The sequence below is a fragment of the Paralichthys olivaceus genome, chromosome 15, assembly GCF_024713975.1.
Source record: "Paralichthys olivaceus isolate ysfri-2021 chromosome 15, ASM2471397v2, whole genome shotgun sequence".
NCBI lineage: Eukaryota > Metazoa > Chordata > Actinopteri > Pleuronectiformes > Paralichthyidae > Paralichthys > Paralichthys olivaceus.
This window is the reverse complement of record NC_091107.1, coordinates 6,049,917-6,072,661: the sequence shown is the minus strand read 5'-3', so window position 1 is coordinate 6,072,661 and position 22,745 is coordinate 6,049,917. Positions and strand designations below refer to the sequence as shown.

The following is a 22,745-nucleotide window of genomic DNA, read 5'->3' as shown; positions in this document are numbered from 1 at the left end:
TTATGGATGAGATGTCAGTGGGAGTGGATCTGATGCATGTGTTTCAGTCATGTGACTGTGCTAATGTGATGCGTATGCCGGCTCCCATGACCACAGCAATACCCACAGTGCGCCTCTCTCTGTCTCCTGTGACAAGGGTTCTCATGATCTGGAAAATGGAGGGATTGTTTTGCAGGGAAGGAAACGAGCGACTCACACACAAGGCAAATCGATTTCCTCCCCCAGTAGAGACGGGAGGAAGAAGTATGTCTTCTGGAGCCTGAATGTGCTCCTTTTTATCTTCTATTAAAAAGTAATAAACTTTCATATTATAGGTAATTGATTTTAACCAACTGCTTTAGATCGCTGTGTTGTCCTGTTGCTTTGATGAAAATCTTAAGAGAGGAAAGTTAGGTTGGGAAATTCCTCACATTCTGTTCCTGGCTAATCATATTTCTACCATGAAGAAAATCAAGAATGCAAACACACATGTACTGTGCAGCACATGACTAGATGCATGTTTCCAGCATGTTTCCCCAAATAGCACCGACAAGTCTCTGGGTTTAATATGAACACTTTTATTAAAGGGATCACAGGTAGAAAAGGTCATCAGCAGTGCCAGTGACATCATTCCTCCTCCCTCACCAAACACTGCCGATGACCAATCACAACCTCGATATGAGAGATGCAACATCTTAATCTGGCAAGAGACGTAAAATCAAGTATGTTTTTACTCCAAAGAAAAAATCTGTTATTTGAAGACAATCTGCATTTTATGGGACCATGATACTTTTGCACACTGCAGAATGAAGCACACCATTGAACACCAGCACTGCTGCTTGTTTGTACTGTGGCACAGCAAAAATAATAACCTGAATGCATGAATCAAAAGAGATGCAGTGGCCTAAAACTGCTTCATGACAAACACAAAAGAGATTAAATGTTTTAAACAGTAAATTCACTCTACTGAAATTATCGCGTGCAGCTCAGACTATTATACAGTCAGAATATAAACACAGAAGGAAGTCAGTTTGATAATATCTTCTGCTGACAGTGCTTCAGTCGGAGAGATTGAGAGAAATCATCCACTTTCTTGTTTGAATTTTGACGTTGCAGCTGTGGAAACACTTGTTCTTGTTTGTCGACACTCGGCAGGAAAAGCGATGCTGTCCCGTACTCAGCTGCAGCAGCGATGTGTGAAGAGATCAAGTCCTTCACGGTGGCAAGTATCGTAAACCCCATGTCGAAAAATGAAATACTTGCCCGACTGCAAACATAATAAAGATAAAAGATTGAAATCTAAGTAAACTTATAAAATCACCGTCTGACAAACTGCAACAGACGCTTGCTTGACATGGCAAGTTTCTTCCACTTAAAATTAGCCATAATAGATATTGTTACTTGAGATAACGTTACACTGCTGACTTCCCAAGCAAGGCCTCTCACAAATGCACATGAAGTCATCAGAAACAACCACCGTTGGCTCGAGTGTGGCACACGAGCAGTGTCCACGTAGTTTTCTTAGGTCAATACAGTAAAGACTATCTACAGAATACATTAGCTGATCATAATACAGCATGTGGTGGAAACAAGCAGCAGAAATGAGGGTTCCCCATGAATATATTTTGCTTTTTGAAAATCGGCCTGGGCGTGTGCATGTCTGTACAGTCACGGATGTGTTCGCTTGAACAGTGTGGAAGGGCTTTGAGGTTCAAACAGGAAAAAAAACTGTCTTTATTCATTCTGTGATCTGACGCATTCCAAAAAAAATTCAATTTCCCTAAGCAGCTTGGCAAAGCGCTCCTTTTAGTGACTGTTTGCAGAAATCCACCAGAGGAAAGGTGGACTCTGGAAACTAACTGTGCCCCTCTGTCAAAAGCATTCATGGATCAAACTAAAACCAATTGCAAAAACTAAAGACAGCAGGACAGCTTGTCTGTTCAGGTCCATATCCTATATGTAACCGCTGTCCGATATTTCAAGTGTTTTTAATGTCATTGAACTGACTTTCTGCACGACATATACAGTGTTATTCTGACGATACAAAATACTTTACAGCCAGAGCAGCTGACTGGAGGTGAGGAGGTGAAACGTTTGGGATGAGATGGGCAGACAGAAGGAAGAAAGGATGGATGATAGACTGATCAACTGCAGCTACAAGATCAGGAGGACATGAAAAGGACACGAGTCAGATGGAGGGAGAGGGCTCCAACTAGTGGTCAGCCTGATAAAGGGGCTGATGTGTTGTGGGAGAGACAAAAGGAGGAAGATTATCCAAATGAAGCCGCAGTACAAAGGATGGAGTTGGGTAAGGGGGGTGTAGCGACGCCCCCCTCTGTGTCCTATCGGTCCATTTCATCAAGCAGAGGTGTGGCGTCTCCGGCGATGGACATGGGTGTGCTCTCGATCATGGGGCTGGGTGATGGCCGCGGCGTCATCCTCTGGGTTTTCTTCCGCCCCTCTGCTTCTTTCTCCTTCAGCCACTGTTCCGCCATCTTGCCCCAGTCCACGGCAGAGGCGTTGCTTCCGCTTGGCCTGCGGGGGAAGGAGAAGAGAGAGAGGGAGAAGTTTCAGTTGAAAAAAAGTGTATGAAAGTGAAACAGATTGAACGGCAGGCTGCTGATTAGCTTTAAAAGACGTAGATTGTGGGTGTAGTGCCATCTAAAGGCAGAAAGACTTTCATTCAACAAAACTGAAAATGCAGACCAGGATGAAATTACAATTAAACTGTTAGTTTATATCCATATGTATATAAATAATAACATATCTGGGACTAAAGGGGAATAATAGGAAAACAGATTAAAAGTAACAAATCATAAGACAACATCAGATATTTCTCCTGTACTAACTTTGGCTGCTGTGGCTGCTGCTGTGGCTGCTGTGGCTGTTGCGGCTGTGACGGCTGTTGTTGTTGTTGCGGCGTCCGTCCTCTGGATGATGTGGAGGATGACGGCGTGCCGGACGAGTGCCCGTGGTGACTGCTGTGATGGCCGTGGTGGCTGTGGTGTGACATGTGTGGGGGGCCGTGTGTGTGAGAGTGGGAGGACTGGGGGGTGGAGCTGGGGTACTGGGGAGTGCCCAGTGCTTGCTGGCTCGGTGTGGTGTAGGAGTAGCTGGGTGTCATCATGGGCGTCGCGATGGGCTGTTGAGGTGTGGCAAATACCTGGAGCAGAGGTGGAGGACGTACTTGGAATGAGTTTGCCACTGAATACTCAAGAAAACTCAAATTATAAGTAGGATATGAACTGCATTTTCCCAAAGCCTCCTATTTATTATTATCACAAATCTAATGCATCTGTATCCTCTGTAGTAGGAACCTATAATTTATTAACAGCTTAAGTGAATGATAGTCAAGTCACCAACATCTCAAAGAAGACCATTTCCTTCCACAGCAGATGTCAACATTAAAAGCTGCACTCACATGATAAGCAGAGGAGCTCCCTCCTCCTCCTCCTGTGCTGCCACCATAACCGTACTGGCTGGAGCCCCACTGTGCGGGGGTGGTGTTGGGGTTCTGGCCCTGGCCTGTGACTGCAGCGATGGCACTGAACATCTGAGAGGTCATGTTGCGTGGGAGGGCGTTGACAGCTCGTGTCAAGTCTAGGGGGGGACGAATACATTAGGAAGTAATAACTTGTACTACAATTCAACAAATACTGAACATTAAGGTGTGAGTGTGTGTGTGTGTGCGTGTAAGTTTGTGGGAGAGAGAGACGCACCTGCAATGTTGATATTGGCAGGGGTGGCGTTTAGGGATGCAGGCGTCCTTGTTCGGCTGCTGTTGCTGGGAGTGATGCCTTTTAAAAGGGGAGAAAATGTTTCTTAATAAGCTATAATACATTTAAGTGCTGTAACATACACAATGAACAATAGGCACAGTGACGTCATACCTGGTACAGGCTCCTGGTAATGGTCCTTAAACCAACGGAATAGTCCGTTAACTGTAGCAAATATCTGGGAGCGGTAGCGGAAGCCATCTGGGGTGATGGTGACATACTCAACCCTAGAAAAAAGGATTAAGATTTGTCAATATGAGCCTGCGTATTCACTATTATCTACCAATAGGAACAATGCAGTGAGTGACCAGAAAGCAGGAAACCAAAAACACTTGCTGCTCACCGTGGTTTTCCGCGAGGCTGATAGCCCAGGATGAACTTTCCGGGCAATTCTTTACAAGCCGAAACAAAGTAAGGAATAAAAGTAGGCTTCTCCCTCTTTGTCCTGACAAGTAACTCCTCCATTTTCTTTAAAAGAGACAACAAAAGAAGATATTAGGTGTAATAGGTACAGGCAGGTTGTAGTAGAACATGAGTTAATGAGTTATGTTTCATAAAACTGCATAATACTCAGCACAGCGAATTGGTACATACCTCCTTGCTTCCCCCATTGCACTCCTGGAAGTACTTATGCCCCAGAAGATCCCGGGCAAATGAAGCCATTGGCTGAATGTACCGAGCAGTGATTTCATCCAGATCTTCAAATTCCTGTAGAGATCACAAGAAACTCTTTAAGAACAAGCTGCTGCAGCAGCAGTAGCAGAAACAGCCACAGTGCTGATGTATCACTATGAATAATTCTGCAGCAGAAAAACAAGCATGAAAAGAGTAGATAACTGTTTACTTCACTGTTGATCCAGAGAGTGTGTCCTAAGCTGAATGCATTCTCTTTGCCTTCTTCTCTCACGTCCACGTGCTGGTAGATACCGTCAGACACCTACGACACATCAGAGTCAGACGCCGACAAACATCCAAAAGACTGCGATGTGTTGCATTGTACTGTGTATTTTTAACCTCCTGTCATTTGGATCAACCTCCACAACACTATGAAGTTATTTGTTAACCTGTATTCTTTCATCTATTTTACTCTACCGTGACACTCCATCTGTTTCTTACTTTCCAGGTGACGGTGAGGTGGTTCTCTCCCTTGCTGCTCGGTCTGATGATCAAGTCTCCCTGGTCCAGGGTCTCCATCATCTTCTCCGCCTGGTTGAAACTAATATTGTGGAAGTTGGGGTGGGCAATCACACGCTTTATATATGCTGGAGAGACAAAGAATGGAAACAAATAGATATTTAAGGGCAATGATGGATATTATTGTAAAAACAAAGTGGTCAACATTAATTAACTCTGTTATTCGAACTAACGTGTTCGTTGTTGTTTCTTTTTGAACTCCTCCTCCTGTTTTTGGTCCTCAGACTCTGTGTCAAAGTCATAGTAGCTGTCCTTGGGAAGCTTCCACTCATTGCCCTTGTCCATCAAATCTGACGTGCGGCATGTGAGGTCAACACTGAATTTTTCAATGTCGATTTTCATGATGCGGCAGTGGACCGTCATGCCCACCTGAAGGGGGGGAGGGAGGAGGAACAATCAAGTATCATACAGGTGTTACAATAGAGGACAGAAAAAAAGCAACATTTATCAGGTAAAAAAAAGAAAAAAGAATTTAATTGAAAATCATCTGCAAATGACGACGCCTCACCTTGACCCTCTCCTCGGGGTGTTTCACAACTTTGTCACTCAAAAACTTGGTTGGTATGAATCCCTGGACGCCGTTATCTAATCTGGACCGCACCCCAATGGCCTGACCTGGACACGAACCACTGTCGAAGTGATTCCACACCTAAAGCACAAAATAAAATTAGTGATGTCGGACTCTCAGCTGTTTTCCAACATTTAGTTGCCAAAGGAGGAAGAGTCTGGTACCTCGCTGAGCTCAGGGAAGTTGTCCTGCTGGCAGAAGGGACACTGCCACAGACCTGTAGAATCGTTACGTATGGCCTGGTCATAGCTTTCGCCCTGAGGCCGCCGGTGAGCGATACCAGTCACTATACTGGTGATCAGCTTACCTGGAAGAAAAGAAGTAGAAAAACTTCAACCACACCAGCCTGCAGAGTTACATTCTACTTTGACTGGGACTTCACCAACAAATACTGCACCAACTTCTAGGACTGAGAGCTGATGGTTAGTAATTGATTTGCCAATGTTTATTTCAAGAGATGCTTTACAATGTGTACTGATTAAAAAGGGGCTTACCGATATAAAAGGTCTCTGGCGTCTCCTTGGTGAGCAAGTTGAAGACTTCCTCAGTGTTGGGGACTCTGTAGGGAACTCTCAGGTCTTTGTACCTGCAGCTAAGCTCTGCACGGATATCATACAGAGTGATTCCCTTGTTGCCGTAACCCTATAGGGACAAATCACACAAGAAAACCTTTGTGAGAGGGGCGTAGACTTTAAAATTTCTCAGGTTTTTTTCGGCTTCACGAGTTCCTGGAACATATAGTTGTGTCTGGACTTAATAATTACAGTTGCATCTACATCATACACACAGACCTGTCTCTCCAGCTCTTCAGCGAAGGCATCCAGGTCCAGATCTTTGAGACGTTCTGGATTTTCTAAGATTTCCTCCAGAGCGCCAGCTGGGTTAGCGTCCTCTGCTGACTCGTCATACTCGAGGGCATCTACAGCCATCTTACGAGCCCACTCGTATGTCTCAGGGTGGACACGAGACCCGTCCAGAACCTCGATGTAGGAGTCCGTACTGTGAGGAGAGGTTGAGATAAGAAAAAAATGAATGAATGATCACACCCTTGTCTGAAAATTGTGGATTTAGCACTATGAGAAACATCTGGATGGCGCAAGCTTTTACCAAAACCCTACTAGGTACCAACCTGTCTCCAAGGGATGCAGTGTCGATCTTGATGAAACCAGCACAATTGATAAAAACCTTTGGTCCCATGTGACACATTGTGACCAGCTGGGTTCTGTTTTCCAGACGAGTGTTGTTCTGCTTCAGAATCTGCACAAAGACAAGGTCCTGCTGATAAAAACACTTTACTCTGAAACACGACAGAAAACCTTAATAATAGCACATATGCTGACCTTAAGGAGGTGGGAGCCCTTCCTTGGTCCCAAACCACAGACATACTGGACCAGGCTCTGAGTGTGAGGATGAGCGATCGCCCTATTCACATCCACTCCAACCTCATTGACACGGTTGATGAATTCACAGTAAAGAGCAGAAAGCAAATCCTCCTTCACCACATGTTCCTGAGGAAAATAAATATTAATTATTCAATTGGCTGACTTGATTATTGGGGAGTGGTTTTTCAGACTTCAATCTTCGAAGCAAAAACTAAGTCTGACAAGAGGACAAAAAAACCTCAACAATAAACAACACTGAACATTTTTACATTACAAAATTACAGTGATACCAAATCAGTTTTCAAAAGATATCTGTAAAGAACATACAGAAATACATGTATATAATATACTGCACATGCCATTGTCTTCTCTTCTATCTCTCACCTGTAACGGGTGAAGTTTGAGGCAGAGAATATCTTCGTCCGTGCTGCAGACCTGAGCGTACTCCACCAGGGGATCCTGAATCTTTCTGGCTATCGACACGGCCTGTCGCAGCAAGGGAGGGTAATCCCTAAAATCGACCTGCACAGACAGAAAGCTGAGGGTCAGGCGAAAACCAAGGGTAAAAAGAACATTGTGTCACACTAAGATCAAGTGTTCACCTCAGACTTCTTGCTGTTCATGTACAACGTGGCCAGTTCATTGTCAATCAGTTCCACTCCCACAGCAGGCAGAGAGGACTCTTGTTCAAGCTCGCTGATGGTCCTCTTGATGTCCTCCATGATCATTTGGGCATCTCTGCATACACACAAAATATTTTTAAACTTAACACTGACTCCTGAATACTCATAAATGTAGTATTCCAGCACATACTTAAGTAGACTTACCGGTTTTCTCCAGCAACAGCTACAACATGAGGCTTCTTGCTGGACAGAAACTTCTTGAGACTCTCAATGTCGTGGGCCTGAAGATGACGGACACACACAAAAGGGTGATCATCTCATAAAGTGTCTGCTAACATGTTTTCCAAAATTAGAAAACATCTGTTGACTGCAATAATGTACAGTTTTTTCTTCCTGTACCTTCTTCTCTCTCTCATCCTCCCTGAAAGCATTCCTCCTCTTCATGAAGTAGGGCAGACGCAGGAAATCCACCACCTCTCCTTCCCCGTTAATCAGAGCGCAGAAAACTGGTGTATCTCTGTCAGTGCAAAGTTTGTGTGCAAGAAACTATACTGTTACATAATCCAGACATTTATGGGGCAAACATTCCCTGATCTTATCATAGTTCAAATTTGCACATGCAGATTTATAGTGATTATTCTGATACTGATACCAACAATTCAAACTACTAATATATCTGGTAGGGTCCATACCTGCTCGGTGCGTACGCTACACCCAGTACCCGAATTCCTTTGCCCTGACTCTCATCCATCAGATCGTCGTCTTCCTCAACCTGCTGATCTGGCCTGTAAGAAGCCACCTTCAGCCAGTTGTACAGCCGGCGACAGCAGGACTACAAGTAGAGAAGGTCACAGACAGTTCAGGATGAATTTTATGGCTCAAACACAAATCAAAATAACATTTTGCCCCATAATTTCTGAAACGCTATATTATGTGGTGTGTGGGAACATATCACAAATTACCCTGATGGTGCTTTCTTTGGCCTCAGAGATCAGTTTGCTCTTGAGCTCCTTGGCCATCTGAGGATAGAGGAACTGATTGAGAGCTCTCTCTATGGCTAAAGTTCGCTGCCTGTTCCACTCCTGCACCTGGTGACTGAACTCATCCCTGTAGTAGAACTGTTTGATCTCGTCAAAGTATGTCTGGTCCCCAGTATATCTGAGGAGAAAGACACAGAGAGAAGCAGACACTTAATACTATCACAGTAACAACTCAGACAGCCTCATGCTCTACTGACAAGGATGTGGATAAAAACATAAGCTACAGTTTAAAATTCACTAAACTCCAGGGACATAACCTACTTATCAAACCTTATTTTCTGCCAAGTTAGGTTTCTACAGATGATGAAAATGGCACAATCAGATTCTGTGCTTTAAAAATATCCTACAGCAAAGAATGTTTTAAACTTGACTTGGTGTAAGTTGTCAAACTCCTCGATCATTTTCTGCCTTTGATCATGAATTGACTTAATTGAGGAATTTCATCCTGGCACATCAACACCATCAAACAGTTCTTTCTCCATTTTCGGTTGTTAGTCTTGTCACTGTTCTTACCCTTTGACCCCTATAAGGTCGATACAGATGTCAATGGAGAGCAGCCCCTCGTCCTCTGCCAGGCACATCTTCAAGAACTGATCCCCATTCAGCTCTTTTACAGCCTTGTTCTTAAGATACTTGAAGGAGTAGGCAAAATGAGCCTCATCTACCTCCTACACAGAGTAAACAAATGGCAATGATGGGTTAGAATGATATTTGAAGCACAAATTTCAAGTTTAGAAAACTTCCTCCTTACATTTAAATGTTATTTTTGTTTTCTTAATGTCTGTGATTAAACGCATCAATACCTTTTTGCCCTTCTTTGTAGGTTTGATGTTGATCTTGGCCCTCTCCTGGAAGGTCTGTCGGAGAACATGTCTGACTAGAGGTTCCCGAGCAATTTGCATGGCCACCATGTACCTGGTTCCTTCCAGCACTGCCTCAGGAGTGGTGAACTGACTGCACACATAATCTTTGGCCAGTTCTACAGGCTCAGCAGGGAATTGTTCTGTCTCGTGACGCTGGTAACTGTCTCTCAGATTTTCTCCAAACTGCTCTGGAGTTAAACCAAACTTTTTGGCCAAACCATCTACAGTAAGGAAGAAACAGAAAAAGATGTTGAAGTGCAGGAATTGGACAACAGATGAAACCATGGAGGCTGAGATGTGATTGTGATACTAAAACTTGAAGATTGACATTGTGTGCAGGGTAGAAATAAAATACAATAAATATAAAACACTCACCAAGTCCTACACTCTGACAGATGCTGTACATATCTCGACGAGATGCTAGCTTAAGGTCAGGTCCTTTCTGTTCTTCTTCTTCCTCTACCTCCAATTCTTCTTCTTCACCTATGAAGGAAACACAAATTATTTAATGTACATTGATCATATCTAAAGACGTCTGCAGTATCAACCCATCATCATCTTACACATCACCCATCTTACCATCCTCTGACACTTCCTTGATCTTCCTGAGCCTCTTCTTGCTGGTTTTGGCAGAGTTCTGCATCTTGGGGATGTCTCGGCCATAGTAGAGCAGAAAGTGGTTGTACACATCGCCCAGCTCTTCAAGAGTCTGCACATCTTTCAGCCTATGTTTTGAATGGGTGAGCGTCATTAACAATCAACCACTATGTGAAATTCCAACATTAATTTCCTGCCATCAAACTCCAGTTTTATCGAGACATACCTCTCCATGTCAGCAGTGTCCAGAGGACGGATGCCGTCGGCCAAAGGTTTGTCAGGGTCAGCAGAGATCTGCTCAAACTGGTAGGACTGCATCTTCTGAAACAGACGGGTCAGGTTCTGCTTCCGGGTCTTCAGCTGAGTCCACTGATGAGGAGGTGGAGGATGAAAATGTTTAAGTCATGAAACCAGAGGTTACATACTCCACCAAGATGAAGCACTCGGAGGATTCATTCTTTCACATTGACTCCTAACGATGGCGTTTGTTAGTCTGTAATTGATTTCTTTGTGAAAACAACAATATGAACTTTACCTTTTCATCCCACTGCCACACCTTCCACAGGTCATTGATGTTTAACTCTGGTTCCACATATTCTTTCCTGTAAAAAGCTATGAAGGGAACCTAAAAAAATACAAACAATGTGTCTTTACAATAGCAACACATTTTAGGTACCTTCTTTAAAACAAGATGAGTAGTTGATTATATCATGAAAATTGTCACTTAACAAAGGAAACATATGAAAGAAGTTCATCGAATGAGTAAGTTGAGCTCACTGTACCTCAAATTGTTGATTCCTCATAAAGTTGAGGGCCTCTTTTATCTTGGCAATTGTGCTGGGACCTTTCCTGCTGAAGTTTGTGGTTGTCCCCCTGTCTAGGTAATCTGTGCTCTCCTGTTTAGGATCACACACAAAAAAGGTTGTGAAATGTTAAACAGAAGATGAATCTACATCATTGTTGTGTTCCTTGCGTGTACACGCGGGGATGCGTCATACCTGCATGGATATAGTAAGAGTGGAGAAGCCATGTCTGAAGATCCACTCGGCTTCCTCCTCCAGCTCATCATCCTCAGCCGGTTTCACCGGGATGGAGCGTAACTAGAAGGTAAATGACAGAGTCAACAAGACAGACACTCAGAAAGACAACAGCACAACATTTCAAAGATTAAATAACAATTCATTAGGTTGCCCAACCCCCGACAATAGTGTAAAGATGGACAAACACACACACACCTGGAACCTCTCGGGCATGTCTGTTGTCCGGATCTCATTATCCTGGTCGGTCATGTGACTACTTTCCAGCTCACTGGGCTCATAGATCTCAAAGATACTCTTCCTCCCCTGCCTCCTCTTAGTTTGTTTCTTAGGTCGGTCCCAGCCCTCCTCATCCTGGTCCTCTTCCTCCTCCTCACCCTGGTCGTAGGCATCCGCATCAAAGTCGGCGAAGTCAAAATCGCCACCGAAAATTTCCTGGGCCTCCTGGAGGGCTCTGTTGGAGAATTAATAGTGATTATGTAATTTTCTGTTTGTATCTTATCATTTCATGTTTATTATCTCATTGTTTACTGATGAATATCAATATTTTAAACTGATATATTGGGGTGATGCTCAAGTCCTACTACATAAGTTAATGTATAACAAAACAATGATACATACACCAGTAGAATTACTGTATAGACTACAACACTCACGTATCTGTGTATCCTGGGAACTTCTTCCCCCTCTTTTTAGAGATGGGCTGTCCATCATCATCTACAATAAAGTCGCCTATATCTGTGAAAGAAATGCAAAAATGTAAAAACTTTTAAAAAATCATTTCAGACTGAGTTGAAATGACTACTCTTTTATTTCCAGCCGTTTTAAATAATTAAACACAGATCTAAAAAATCCCTCTGGCCTACCTGACTCCTCGTCCTCTCCCTCTTCATCGTCATCTGCATGTTGGAGAGGCTCATCCACAGCTTCTCCTTCCTCCAGCTCACCATCTCCATCCCCATGAAAGATCTCATCTGCAATGAGGTCTTTCTCATCGTCATCATCATCGTCCAGTGTTTTTACACGGTCATATTTCTTCTTCTGAAACACAAAACAAGGAAAGCATTTTTCAATTGTACAACTGTGAGAGAATAGGTAGAATTGTAGCTACACCGTTGAAATTGTAATTACACATATACAATAGAAATGAGAAATGAGTCTCACCCTCCTTTTCACTTTAACACCCAGGTTTTCTTCAATAAGGTCAAGATCATCATCATCCAGGTAGTCATCATAATCTGCAAAGAGGAAAAGACTTAGTCAGAGGAAACAGCTTCAAGTCATGTTGTCTTATTACCACTATGAAAACAGTGCTTCTGTTCTTGACACATGAGAATACTTAGTGAGGACATTTTTAAGCATGGGGATGGACAAGAATTAGAAATAACTCATGATTTAAAAAAAAAAAAAAAGAATCCAAATATTCAGGCTGTATTTATGCTGCAATAAATCGTCAAAAATATGACAGAGGATTATTTACCACACCAGCAGAGATCTAACATCAAGCACCACTGGCTTAAGTTAATGCAACATACACACTAGTGCATCTGGCTTCACAATATATAGAGCTGAAAGAAGAGGAACATAACACTGTAGGCAACAGCTGTTGTATTATCTGCTCAACAGATGCAATAAATGTGTTTTAACTACTGTTCAACACAGTCCAAAACAAAAAACCTATAATGTTATGTAATTGCAGAATTACAGAATGGTGGTAAGTCATAAATTGGCACCTTAATAATCAAATATGTATTATAGTGGAAATCAGTTGACTCCTTGAAAAAAACACTACTATGGGGTAAGTCAATTACTTTTTCCAGACCAAGGTACAAAATGAGGACCTGATCAATAATCAGCTCAGAATAAGGTTTGTCTGTCGCCAGGTTCAGGATTTCCTATTAATTATCTAGACTGTGGCTGCCCACAATCATGCTCTCTCTCTCTCTCTCTCTCTCTCTCTCTCGTACAAACACATTTATCAGTCTGACATAGTCATACTGGCCATAGGCAACACCAGGAGAAATTTCACCACATTAAAGGTCGGTCAAAATTTTCCAGAAAACCACCCTCAACAGTCAGAGAGAACTTGCTTTAACGCTGATAGTTTCTGTTGTGTATGCAGTTCTGAGCAGGCAGACCTCAACTTATCCCGTCACTAGGGCTTAGTTGTGCAAGAAAGTGTATTGAGCTGAGTCACAAGCAGCCCCTGATTTCCATTGATGGAAAAGTGAGGGATGAAGGAAAATGTATTCTGTTGATTGCAATCTGTAACCTCACTGCTCCATGCCACTAAATCATACACTGACCCTTTAGGAACACCTGATGCACTTACTTCGCTTTTTTCGCCGATGTCTCACTTCCTCCTCTGAGTCGCTCCCCGCTCCACTCCCACTTTTTTCAGCTTCTTCCCCCTCCTCCCCCTCCTCCCCCTCCTCGTCTCCATCATCAATGAGTCCACGCAAATTCCCCCGCTCATCTTGGTCCTCTGTGTTTTCTTCTTCCTCTTCATCTGTTGAGAGATGACAGATACGTAGTCCAACTATCACACAAGCCCATCTCAGGAACACAAACCCCAAATTAAAAGCTTCAAATCTTACCATCTTCCTCCATAAACCTCTGGGTTTTTTTGGGCTTTAGGTCCTTCTCTTCAAACTCCTCCTCTGACTCCTCGGCCTCGCTCTCAATGAAGTCTGACATGACTGCTGTTCCTGGGAAGAAGTTTGAAAATAATGATGTCAACATCCCTCAACAGAATCTTGGCCTTGGTTTGTTCTACTACACCAAACACATGCAGTAATTCACATCAGTTGTCTCCCATTATGCTATCATTACATTTTCACTTCTTATCACCCTGTTTCTTTTAAATTTACATTTAAGTAACAGAAAGTTCCCTAAACTTGAACAAGTTGTTCAAGCTCTTTCTTAGTATTACATGATAGTGTGAAATAAAGAAAACCGAGGCTGCACCATTTGAACAGATGGAAATATGCTACTTGTATAGTTCTTTACTTCATGTGCTTTCTGACATATTTAGTGTCGCTCCTATAATTTCAAGTTCTCGTGGACAATTTAGGATAAAGTGATGATTTGGGTTTGAATTATCTCTGACTACAAAGCACGATTTTAGAGTGATTAGGAAGAGGTCAACTATACCTGTATGTTTGACCTGTGTGATTATAACAAATACGCTTTACAACATTAACCAGCTATGTAATCAAATGGTTTATTTACATGTGTTCTTAAGGCAAGCACGTGCACAAAGGACGCATTAAAGCAACGTCGAACACTCACGTTTCAATATTTACTATTATTGACCCGACGATTGTTTTCACCCAACGAGTGTTTTCTTGTGAGTACATCACATTCAGCTGGATTTATGTGGCAAGACTCAGGAGTAAACCTACGCCTAAAGATGTCGCATTGCGCACACACGACACCGTCGATGGCTAACACAGCTCACGCGTCGTTTTCGCACAACGCAGCTGCGAACACACGTGTGATGTTTTTTAAGTTCGTAGCTGAGCTTTCGCCTCCAACACATTTGAGTTATATTGAAAATCCAGCTCAATACCTTTAGCTGTGAGCGAGCAGCACCGTTCGGGCTAACGATGGCGATGCTAGTTAGCTGGCGAGCAGCCTCTTGCCGAGGTGCTGCTTCTTTGTCCCGCTGTTACTTTGGAGCCGAACACATTAACTACGATACCAGCAAAACAACAACCGGACCACACTACATGCACCGGGATGGGAAACAAGCAGAGGCCTCTTGGCGTTCGTTGAAGACTTAGCACATCCCTGCGTTAGCCTAGCATTAGCGGTCAAGACAACAACAGCTAGCGGCGTTAGCGCTAGCTTGTTAACCCCTGCTAGCTGAGCACAACCGTCGACACTTCCCAACGGACCCCGGGAGCGTTTGAACTTACACGTCGGCCTCACAGTGGCGGTATATTCCGTCAGTGTGTACAGTGGTGACGGGGCTGTGTTGTGTTTGGTGTTTCTGGGAGCTTGTGCTTGTTAAAAAAAGAAAAATGGCCGACAGCGAGCGGCGTGATGACAATTCCGGGATGTGAGTGAGGGAACCTCCGGAGCAGCGAGGTGACGCCCCCTGCTGGTCCCGGTCGACTCTGCCTGTATGTTGATGTTTATTATGCAGACGAACCGCTGCTTTAACTTAATACATGTTTCTATTGATAAACTATCAACAGCCACAAACCTTTTTTATAGAAGGCAAGAACTGCAAATACTGAAACGTGCTACATATTGCAAAATCGACAATTTGCACATGTTTTTTCTATTTGCATGTGTTTTCTTAATTGGAACGTTTTTTTTAATTTGCATGTGTTATTTTTTATTTGCATGTGTTCTCTTAATAAACAAATGTTTTTTTCTATTTGTATGTGTTCTCTTAATTCGCACCTAATATTTTCTATTTGCATGTGTTCTCTTAATTGGCACTTTTTTTAAAATGTGCATGTGTTCTCTTAATTCACACATGATAGTTTCTATTTGCATGTGTTCTCTTAATTCGCAAGTTAGTTTTTATTTTCATGTCTTCTCTTAATTCGCACATGTTATTTTTTATTTGCTTGTCTTCTCTTAATTCGCAGCGCGTTGAGCTCTCTCGGCCACCGTCCCCTCCGAGTCGCCGGGGGACGCTGTCTCCCGGACCTCGACCTCAGCAGCCTGTGCCTCTTTAGTGACGTAGCGAAAAGACGCCACACAGCTGAGGTGTCTCTTGTCTCCTGGAGGAATGGGTGAATCACTCTCCAGCTTTCTTCCAGCTCTGCTCCTGGTTCTGTCCGGTGTGTGTGGACTGACCGTCGGTACCGAGCTGAGCTTTGTGACGTGCGGCTCCGTCCTCAAACTGTTGAACCTGAAGCACAATGTGAGACTTCACTCGCACGACGTGCGCTACGGCTCCGGTGAGTTTCTCCTCCCATTCATAACAGTCGTGAAGCTCTAACTCACTTTTACATCACGTGTTTTCCACCTCCAGCGGCTTCACGTGTCATTTAAAACCTCCATAATCAAGATTATGTTGTGGGATGAACGTGGCACATGGATGAAGTCCATGTGCAGAGGCTCACTGTGTCACTGTGACATATGGTTAATGATTATTGTTTAGTGGTGAAGCTAGTTTCACATTCATTATCGGGGGAATACGATCATTTAAGGTGAAATACGTAAAAAATAAATAAAAAAATACAGAGCAGGATTTGGTGATTACAATTTTCCAAAGCATCCTCCCTTGTTTAGCTCATTTCCAAGACTTTAAATCACACACACACACAACTGCAAAATGTCAAGGATGATGACAGGATTCAATTGTCAACTGTCACCTCCAAGTCTGAAGATGTCTCCCACAGCCTCCCAGTTTATCTCCCTCGACTTGCGTTACCCATTCCAACAGCACACCCATGAAAGGCTTGGATTTCCATCACTCTCTATTAGGGTTGCAAAGGAGCGGAACAATACTGAATAATTAAAGTGATCGAAGTGCATTGAGGTAAATAATACAGACATACATTATATACAGTTTAGCTGAATGAAGAATATATGTACAGGACCAGGTAGCAGCAGACGAATAAATACTGTAGCGTATGAATAGATATATATGCAGCAGACAAATATAAACAAGAATATATATATATAAGAAGCCAGGCTGCTCCATTCTGAACAAGTTGGAGGCGAGAGTGTTACTTCTAATTGATGCCAGAGAGAAGGGAGTTACAGCAGAAGAGTCTTGAGGACATCAATGTGTGATTAGCTGAGATCTAAGTCCAATATAACTCCCAAGGTTATTGCTTTATATTGGCAGATAGTGGAGCGAGGCTTTATTCGATGAGGGTGTTGTTTGTGTCTGGGGGACCGAACTGTGTAATTCCTGATTTTGAGTTATTGAGTAGAGTACATAAGTATAATATACCACAATGAGTTTCTATGGCCACTAAAATGAGCCCTTAGATAGAAAGTCAAACCCACTTCTGCTTCTGAAATGATCTGTAGCTCTGTTATTCCCTCTGCTCACTGTATGTGCTTGTCTGTGTGAGACAGGTAGCGGGCAGCAGTCTGTAACAGGGGTCACTGCAGTGGAAGACAGCAACAGCTACTGGAGTGTTCGTGGAACCGGCGACGTCTTCTGTCATCGTGGTACCCCGGTAATGTGCGGGCAGACAATCCGCCTCACCCATGTCAACACAGGCCGAAACCTGCACAGCCACTACTTCACCTCACCGCTGTCCTCGAATCAGGTGGGTGGAGTGAGAAGTATAAGTAGAGCTGAGTTTTGTGAGATCAATCTAAATGAAGCACTACTACCCTAATTGCAGTAATAATTCTAATGTATAGTCAGGGATGTACCAATAGGGTGCCTTTCCTATTTGGTGATACAAAGACCAACATTTTGAGCTGGAGGGGATTTGACAGAAGCTTTTACACTTCAGGATCTGCACCAAACTCTCTGGGAGATCAGCCTCGGGTCAGCAAAAACCTCTCCAGTCTTAAGGAAGCATGACAACACTGTCTGCCCGAAGTGCAATAGGATTGGGAGATGTGGACCGTGACATGATAGCAACTGCCACATCTGGTCTGGAAGAGTCTGTCAACATCTCTGTTGTACCAGGTTATTTAATCTGTGCAGTTTTTCAGCAGAACATCGGCCAAATCCTGATTTTTGTCACTGTGACAATATAACATTTTACATACACAACCCTCTACAACAGTGTAATATGCACTCTGGTCTGTCTGGCCTCTTTCATCCACTTTACAATCAGTATCAAAAGAGAGGGTGTATATTGCTTTAGTTTTGTTTAAGGAACAAAAAGTTTGGGAAAACCAATCTTGTCTGAATATATAATTTATATAAAGTGGGGTCTGTGAGAGTTGCAAAATGTAAAATCCCAAAGCAAGATAAAAAAACAAAACAAGCACTAGGATGATTTGTGCCTAAAATGGAATAAGAAAGCTTCCAACGCACCTCTTTTCCTTGTGTTCTAATCTCTCTCATTCGTCCACAGGAGGTGAGTGCCTTTGGTGAGGAGGGGGAAGGGGACCACCTCGACGAGTGGACGGTTCAGTGTGGGGGATCCGTGTGGAAACGCGAGGAGGCCGTCCGCTTCCGTCACAAGGCCACGGAGGCACTGCTGTCAGTGACGGGGGAGCAGTATGGACGGCCAATCCACGGTCAGAGGGAGGTTCATGCCATGTCGAGCCCCAGCCAGCACAGCCTTTGGAGGGCCATGGAGGGCATCTTCATGAAGCCCAGCGAGAGCCCGGCGGGCAGCCGAGACTACAGTCACCTGCACACAGAGTTCTGATCTTTTCTTCCCTTCTTCTGTCTCTTCTCATTATCCTCCCTGTCTACTAGGGCTAAACAATGTCCCAAAAATATCACATTGCATTGATTTTGAGAGATCTTGGAATACGAGTCACGATTTCTGCATTGAACTTTCCATGAAACAAATATAAACATAATGATAATGGGATTTGTTTTTTTTCTGGGATCTCTCTCAAACAAGCATGTTCTCTTACAACTGGAGAATGTGATTTGCAGGTCGGGTTTCTCTCTTTCTCTAACACCACAATTATTTATATATAATAGTATGTTATGACATATTTATCTTAATGAAAAAATTGGATTTTGCACTCGGCCATATTGCAATTTCGATAACATTTCAATGAATTGTTCAGCCCTAGTGTCTACCTCTGTATTCCTACCTCTGTCTATAATTACATCTGCACCAGCAGCCACCAAATGCATATGTGTCCTATGTTCTCTCTCATCCTTCTCCCTCATTAACCCCTGACTGTCGTTTTTTGAAGAGACTGTGCCAAAACTCTGTCATGGATCAGGGTACAATTACTTCATCCCACCAATCCAGACCAACCTCTCTGACTTTCTGACAGTAGTGTTTCAAAATAAATGTCCACGTGTAAAGTATACGTGGAGATGAATATTTGAAACACTATTGACTTTTTCAAATAACACTATAATTTGCCTTAACAGGCACATATAGAAATAAAGGTATTAAAATGCAGCTTCTCTGTATGAAGACTGCACAAGGAGAAATTTTCTTCACAGCTGTTATTTATTGCTAAATAACTTCCGTCTGCCAGCACACTACAACACAGAAGGCAGATCAGTACATTGTGTTTCGCTGGACAAAAAAAAACATTTGTTACAATTGTGCCTTTGTTTTGTTTTTAAAAAAAAGGAGGTGTTTACATTGTGAAGCCTTTTAAACTTTTGGAAACGTAAGAGTTTTACTGTGTTTTTATGGTATTTTTAAGCCATATTCTACTCAAACAGTGATAAGCAGTGTTACTATGGTAAATTCCTTTTTTCCCTTTAACTCAGTGTAGCATTTAAATAATCCCGCACTAACTGACGTGAGAGGATAAGCAGTTTTGTCCTTGGTGGTAATTCTTGTTTTCAGCGTTCTACATCAATGAACTGCTGTTTATTGTCTTTGTCAGTTTCCGTGTGCTGGGAGAAAGTGTTTCATGCTGTCTGTACGAGCGTATGCGTTGGATCAACTCTTTGTTTTGGAGGTTCATGTGACGAAATAACAAGCCTGCAATGAATACCTCATATTAAAGAGATTTTTTTATGCACAAATGTTTTTGCATTTTCCACTTTTTTGTTTATTCACCACGACCAATGAGTGACTCTTTACAGGGAATCTTTTCTAAAAGATTTCTAAAATCAAAACCCTTCATTTTACTGACAAACATGAAAACAGACTAATGGATTTACAAGCAAGTCGAGCTGTTAACGTGGCTGGACCATTACATTCTGGATGATGCCTTGTTTGTCTGCCTAATGGCATGTTTTGGCTCATTATCTGCCAGTTAATGTGGTTGAGGTGCAGCGGCTATGGGGTTATTCTCACTTGTGTTTGACCTACGCTCCCTATTTATTATGATTTAGAGTGAGCGTGGATGCCAGCACCGTTCCACAGGAAACCTCAGGAAATAGGCTGGCAGACAAGTAAATTAATCTCATACTGTGTCGAGCTAAATAGAGCTGTAACCTTTTAAAGACAATTAAATGATCTCAGCTCACTGGGAAATCAGTTGATGGTTGATACACTCACAGTCTCATGAAGAAGCGTTCACATCCTTAACTTAAAACACACACATTTTGATCCAGTGTGCCACAGTGACAGCCCGCTTATAGAACAGCTCTGGTTCTGGAAGTAAATTTCCAGTTTCTTTTCTCCATTGACGTTTTATAAACTCCTTATAAAAAGAGTGTTCAGTCTAGAACTGGGTCAACCTGCTCTGAGATGAATCCTGACCATAAAACCTATGATTCAGAGCAAATGAAAAAATAGGCAAAGGTGCAAGACTGGGAACATAATTATTTTAAGAATGACGGAAGTATGTATCCCATAATCCTTTGCGAATGATCCCTTTCCAACAACCTTCAGTGCACTTTTTACCTTGTTGTTAATATAGTGCTGTAATATATTGTAGTAATACATGATCTGACCTGTTGGATTATTTTTCCTCATCTCCAAATTGCATCATGTTAGAAAGGTGATAAACTAATAATATTCCCTCTTGTTGTAAGGCCTCTGTCGGTCTGGATGCTTTATGCCGTTAGAAATTAAATGCTTTCATTGCAATCTTACCATATTATCAGCCAAGTTCCACATTCCTGAGTGGAAAGTGCTGACAACTGAACCTTCTTCTTGTGTTTTTGAGATACTCATCTCATTTGTGAGATCTGACTTTGCTGCTTCTGCGGCTGTTCCCTTTTATTCAGTTCTTTGTGTGTGCGCTCGGGGAAACTGCACTGAAGTGAAAACCACGCTGTGTTGTCATTCTATTTTTAGGGCTGGTATTTAAAATGACATGGCAACGGTGATAACAAGTGACAAGTAAAGCAACAGCCCTAATTTTACTCTTATTAACAGCCAGGCCCATATATTTGTCTCCAGCAGCTCACTGTGATGTAGACAGATGCCGTGTTACCTCAGCCGGATGTCACATTTTCACTCCTGTTCATTGTTTGTTAGCAGGTTGAGCAAAAATTACGGATCTCCACAAAACTTGGTGTAAGGATGGGACATGGGCAAAGAAAGAACCCAGTACATTTTGGTGTGGAGTCAGGAATTGTTACCTCTGCAAAGGGAATTTACCCCCTGTCCGTTTGTTTGTTGGATTGTAAGAATATTTAAAACTACTGAATGAAGTATCACAAAGCTTGGCTGATGGATGCTGTATGGATAGAAGAAGAACCCGTTAAACTAATCTGGTGTGGATCCAGATCAGGGGGCGGATCCTGGAATGAACACACAAGATATGGCAGTTTTTGACATTTTCACTTTCCCAGGGAATATTTCATGGATCTTAATGAAAAAAAAATCCATTTTACGTGTGTGCAGTTTGGTGCAGCCTGACTTGTTTTAAGGAGACTGTTGGGCCTTGGCAGACTTATGCGCTCTAATGAGTTATTATAGTTTATCACTTGCTTTGCAATCTACAATTCAAACAACCTCAGATAATACCTGGATCTTAAATTTAAAAAATCAGGCATTTTAAGGAGACTGCTGCTAAATGTGTGTGAAATTCTATTTAAGAATATTTTACCTTTTGTGTTGCAGGATAACTTTTGTCGTTATTGTATCATGTGTTTTAATTTGAACCTGATTTATTGCAGAATCCCTAATCACAAACACAACTAACACGTATTTCTATCAAAACAAGGTTTTATTGCATAAACATATATGGATATATTTTTTTTTTAGATTAAACAGATTAAACTTGTTATTTGCATTTTTAAATATCCAGTCAGTAACTATTGCTGTTTTCTTTCACCTTTTCTAAGCAGCATGCCAAGGTTGTATTACATATCTGTGTTTAGCTTTTATTTCTATACAATCTACAAGGTAAAAACATGTTTTGGTTAAAAACAAATCTCAAAAGCAACTTTCAAAAACATGAAAATCGTGAACTGATCCCGTCCCGTCACAGATGCACAGAATAATAATGTAAACTTCAAAAGTGTTGATAAAAGTTTTTTTTCAAATGAGTCTCCGTTACATGGCCACACGAGGACATGTGAATGGCACAATTATTAGAGAATCGTTACGATAAAGTGATCTATGCTGGTTTCAGAAGGACCATGGCGCTAATAGACACAGGTGAAAACATGGTCCGTCGGTCAAATGTTAATGTGCTGAGAATATCAAAGACATGAACTGACTTACACGGATAAGTGTAGCTAACTTTACACAGCAGTTAATACAGGACCATGAGGCAGTGGGAACATTCCATAAAAAAACCTAATGTGACTAAAACACACAATATATTGTATTCCATGTCAGTTTCAAACATCTACAGTGAAACTTAGAGACTCTAGATGATGTGAAAAAGAGATGACGATGATGATGATGACAATGTGACCTTGTATTTGCATATTTATGAAAATGTCCTCCCCTGCACTCTGATTTGATTAATAGCTGGTAGAAACTAGAAAAATGGCTGTTACAGTATAAATTGGAAAGTCAGATATGTGACAGTAGTACATACATTTAATTGAAATCAAGGCTGTGCCTCCACAAAGAAAGGTTAAATGGATTTCCCTGTCTTTCAAAGACACGGAAATCTAAACAACAACATGCATACTGATTTACAGTATAATACATTTTTGCTGTTATACTTGATCTTATAAAGCAATTTT

At 42.2% G+C, this 22,745-nt stretch overlaps 2 protein-coding genes across 3 annotated transcripts; one reads left to right on the top strand and one right to left on the bottom strand.

Moving 5' to 3' along the window:
* Positions 1-537: 537 nt before the first annotated feature.
* supt6h (SPT6 homolog, histone chaperone and transcription elongation factor) lies at positions 538-15,291 on the bottom strand. Of its 2 annotated transcripts, none has more exons than XM_020097161.2 (37): positions 14,980-15,291; positions 13,657-13,767; positions 13,392-13,568; positions 12,224-12,297; positions 11,926-12,100; positions 11,716-11,797; positions 11,258-11,513; positions 11,021-11,122; positions 10,805-10,918; positions 10,558-10,647; positions 10,249-10,391; positions 10,005-10,150; positions 9,801-9,908; positions 9,366-9,646; positions 9,076-9,230; positions 8,485-8,680; positions 8,215-8,354; positions 7,922-8,039; positions 7,727-7,803; positions 7,502-7,637; positions 7,284-7,421; positions 6,858-7,025; positions 6,647-6,774; positions 6,309-6,516; positions 6,012-6,159; positions 5,682-5,824; positions 5,458-5,598; positions 5,123-5,318; positions 4,872-5,017; positions 4,600-4,692; positions 4,350-4,463; positions 4,099-4,223; positions 3,870-3,982; positions 3,699-3,776; positions 3,401-3,579; positions 2,829-3,142; positions 538-2,514 (listed from the first exon to the last, which is right to left on the bottom strand). In XM_020097161.2, the coding sequence occupies exons 2-37, from the start codon at positions 13,754-13,756 to the stop codon at positions 2,322-2,324; spliced, it is 5,295 nt and encodes a 1,764-aa protein (XP_019952720.2). In that variant the 5' UTR covers positions 13,757-13,767; positions 14,980-15,291; the 3' UTR covers positions 538-2,321. The 2 variants fall into 2 exon arrangements, with proteins under 2 accessions (XP_019952720.2, XP_069395783.1); XM_069539682.1 differs by lacking the exon at positions 14,980-15,291 and adding an exon at positions 14,631-14,911.
* Positions 15,292-15,709: 418 nt separating this feature from the next.
* sdf2 (stromal cell-derived factor 2) lies at positions 15,710-19,673 on the top strand. The gene is made up of 3 exons (XM_020097162.2): positions 15,710-15,978; positions 17,111-17,307; positions 18,073-19,673. Exons 1-3 carry the CDS (start codon positions 15,807-15,809, stop codon positions 18,370-18,372), a joined length of 669 nt encoding a protein of 222 aa, XP_019952721.2. The 5' UTR covers positions 15,710-15,806; the 3' UTR covers positions 18,373-19,673.
* Positions 19,674-22,745: the final 3,072 nt, after the last annotated feature.

Coding starts and splice junctions, on each gene's coding strand:
- supt6h (XM_020097161.2), bottom strand. CDS start 13,756: ATGTCAGACTTCATTGAGAGCGAGGCCGAGGAGTCAGAGGAGGAGTTT. Junction 9,231..9,365: donor CTACAAAGAAGGGCAAAAAG/GTATTGATGCGT, acceptor TACTCTGTGTAG/GAGGTAGATGAGGCTCATTT. Junction 7,804..7,921: donor AGGATGAGAGAGAGAAGAAG/GTACAGGAAGAA, acceptor CGTCATCTTCAG/GCCCACGACATTGAGAGTCT.
- sdf2 (XM_020097162.2), top strand. CDS start 15,807: ATGGGTGAATCACTCTCCAGCTTTCTTCCAGCTCTGCTCCTGGTTCTG. Junction 15,979..17,110: donor CGACGTGCGCTACGGCTCCG/GTGAGTTTCTCC, acceptor TGTGTGAGACAG/GTAGCGGGCAGCAGTCTGTA. Junction 17,308..18,072: donor CACCGCTGTCCTCGAATCAG/GTGGGTGGAGTG, acceptor ATTCGTCCACAG/GAGGTGAGTGCCTTTGGTGA.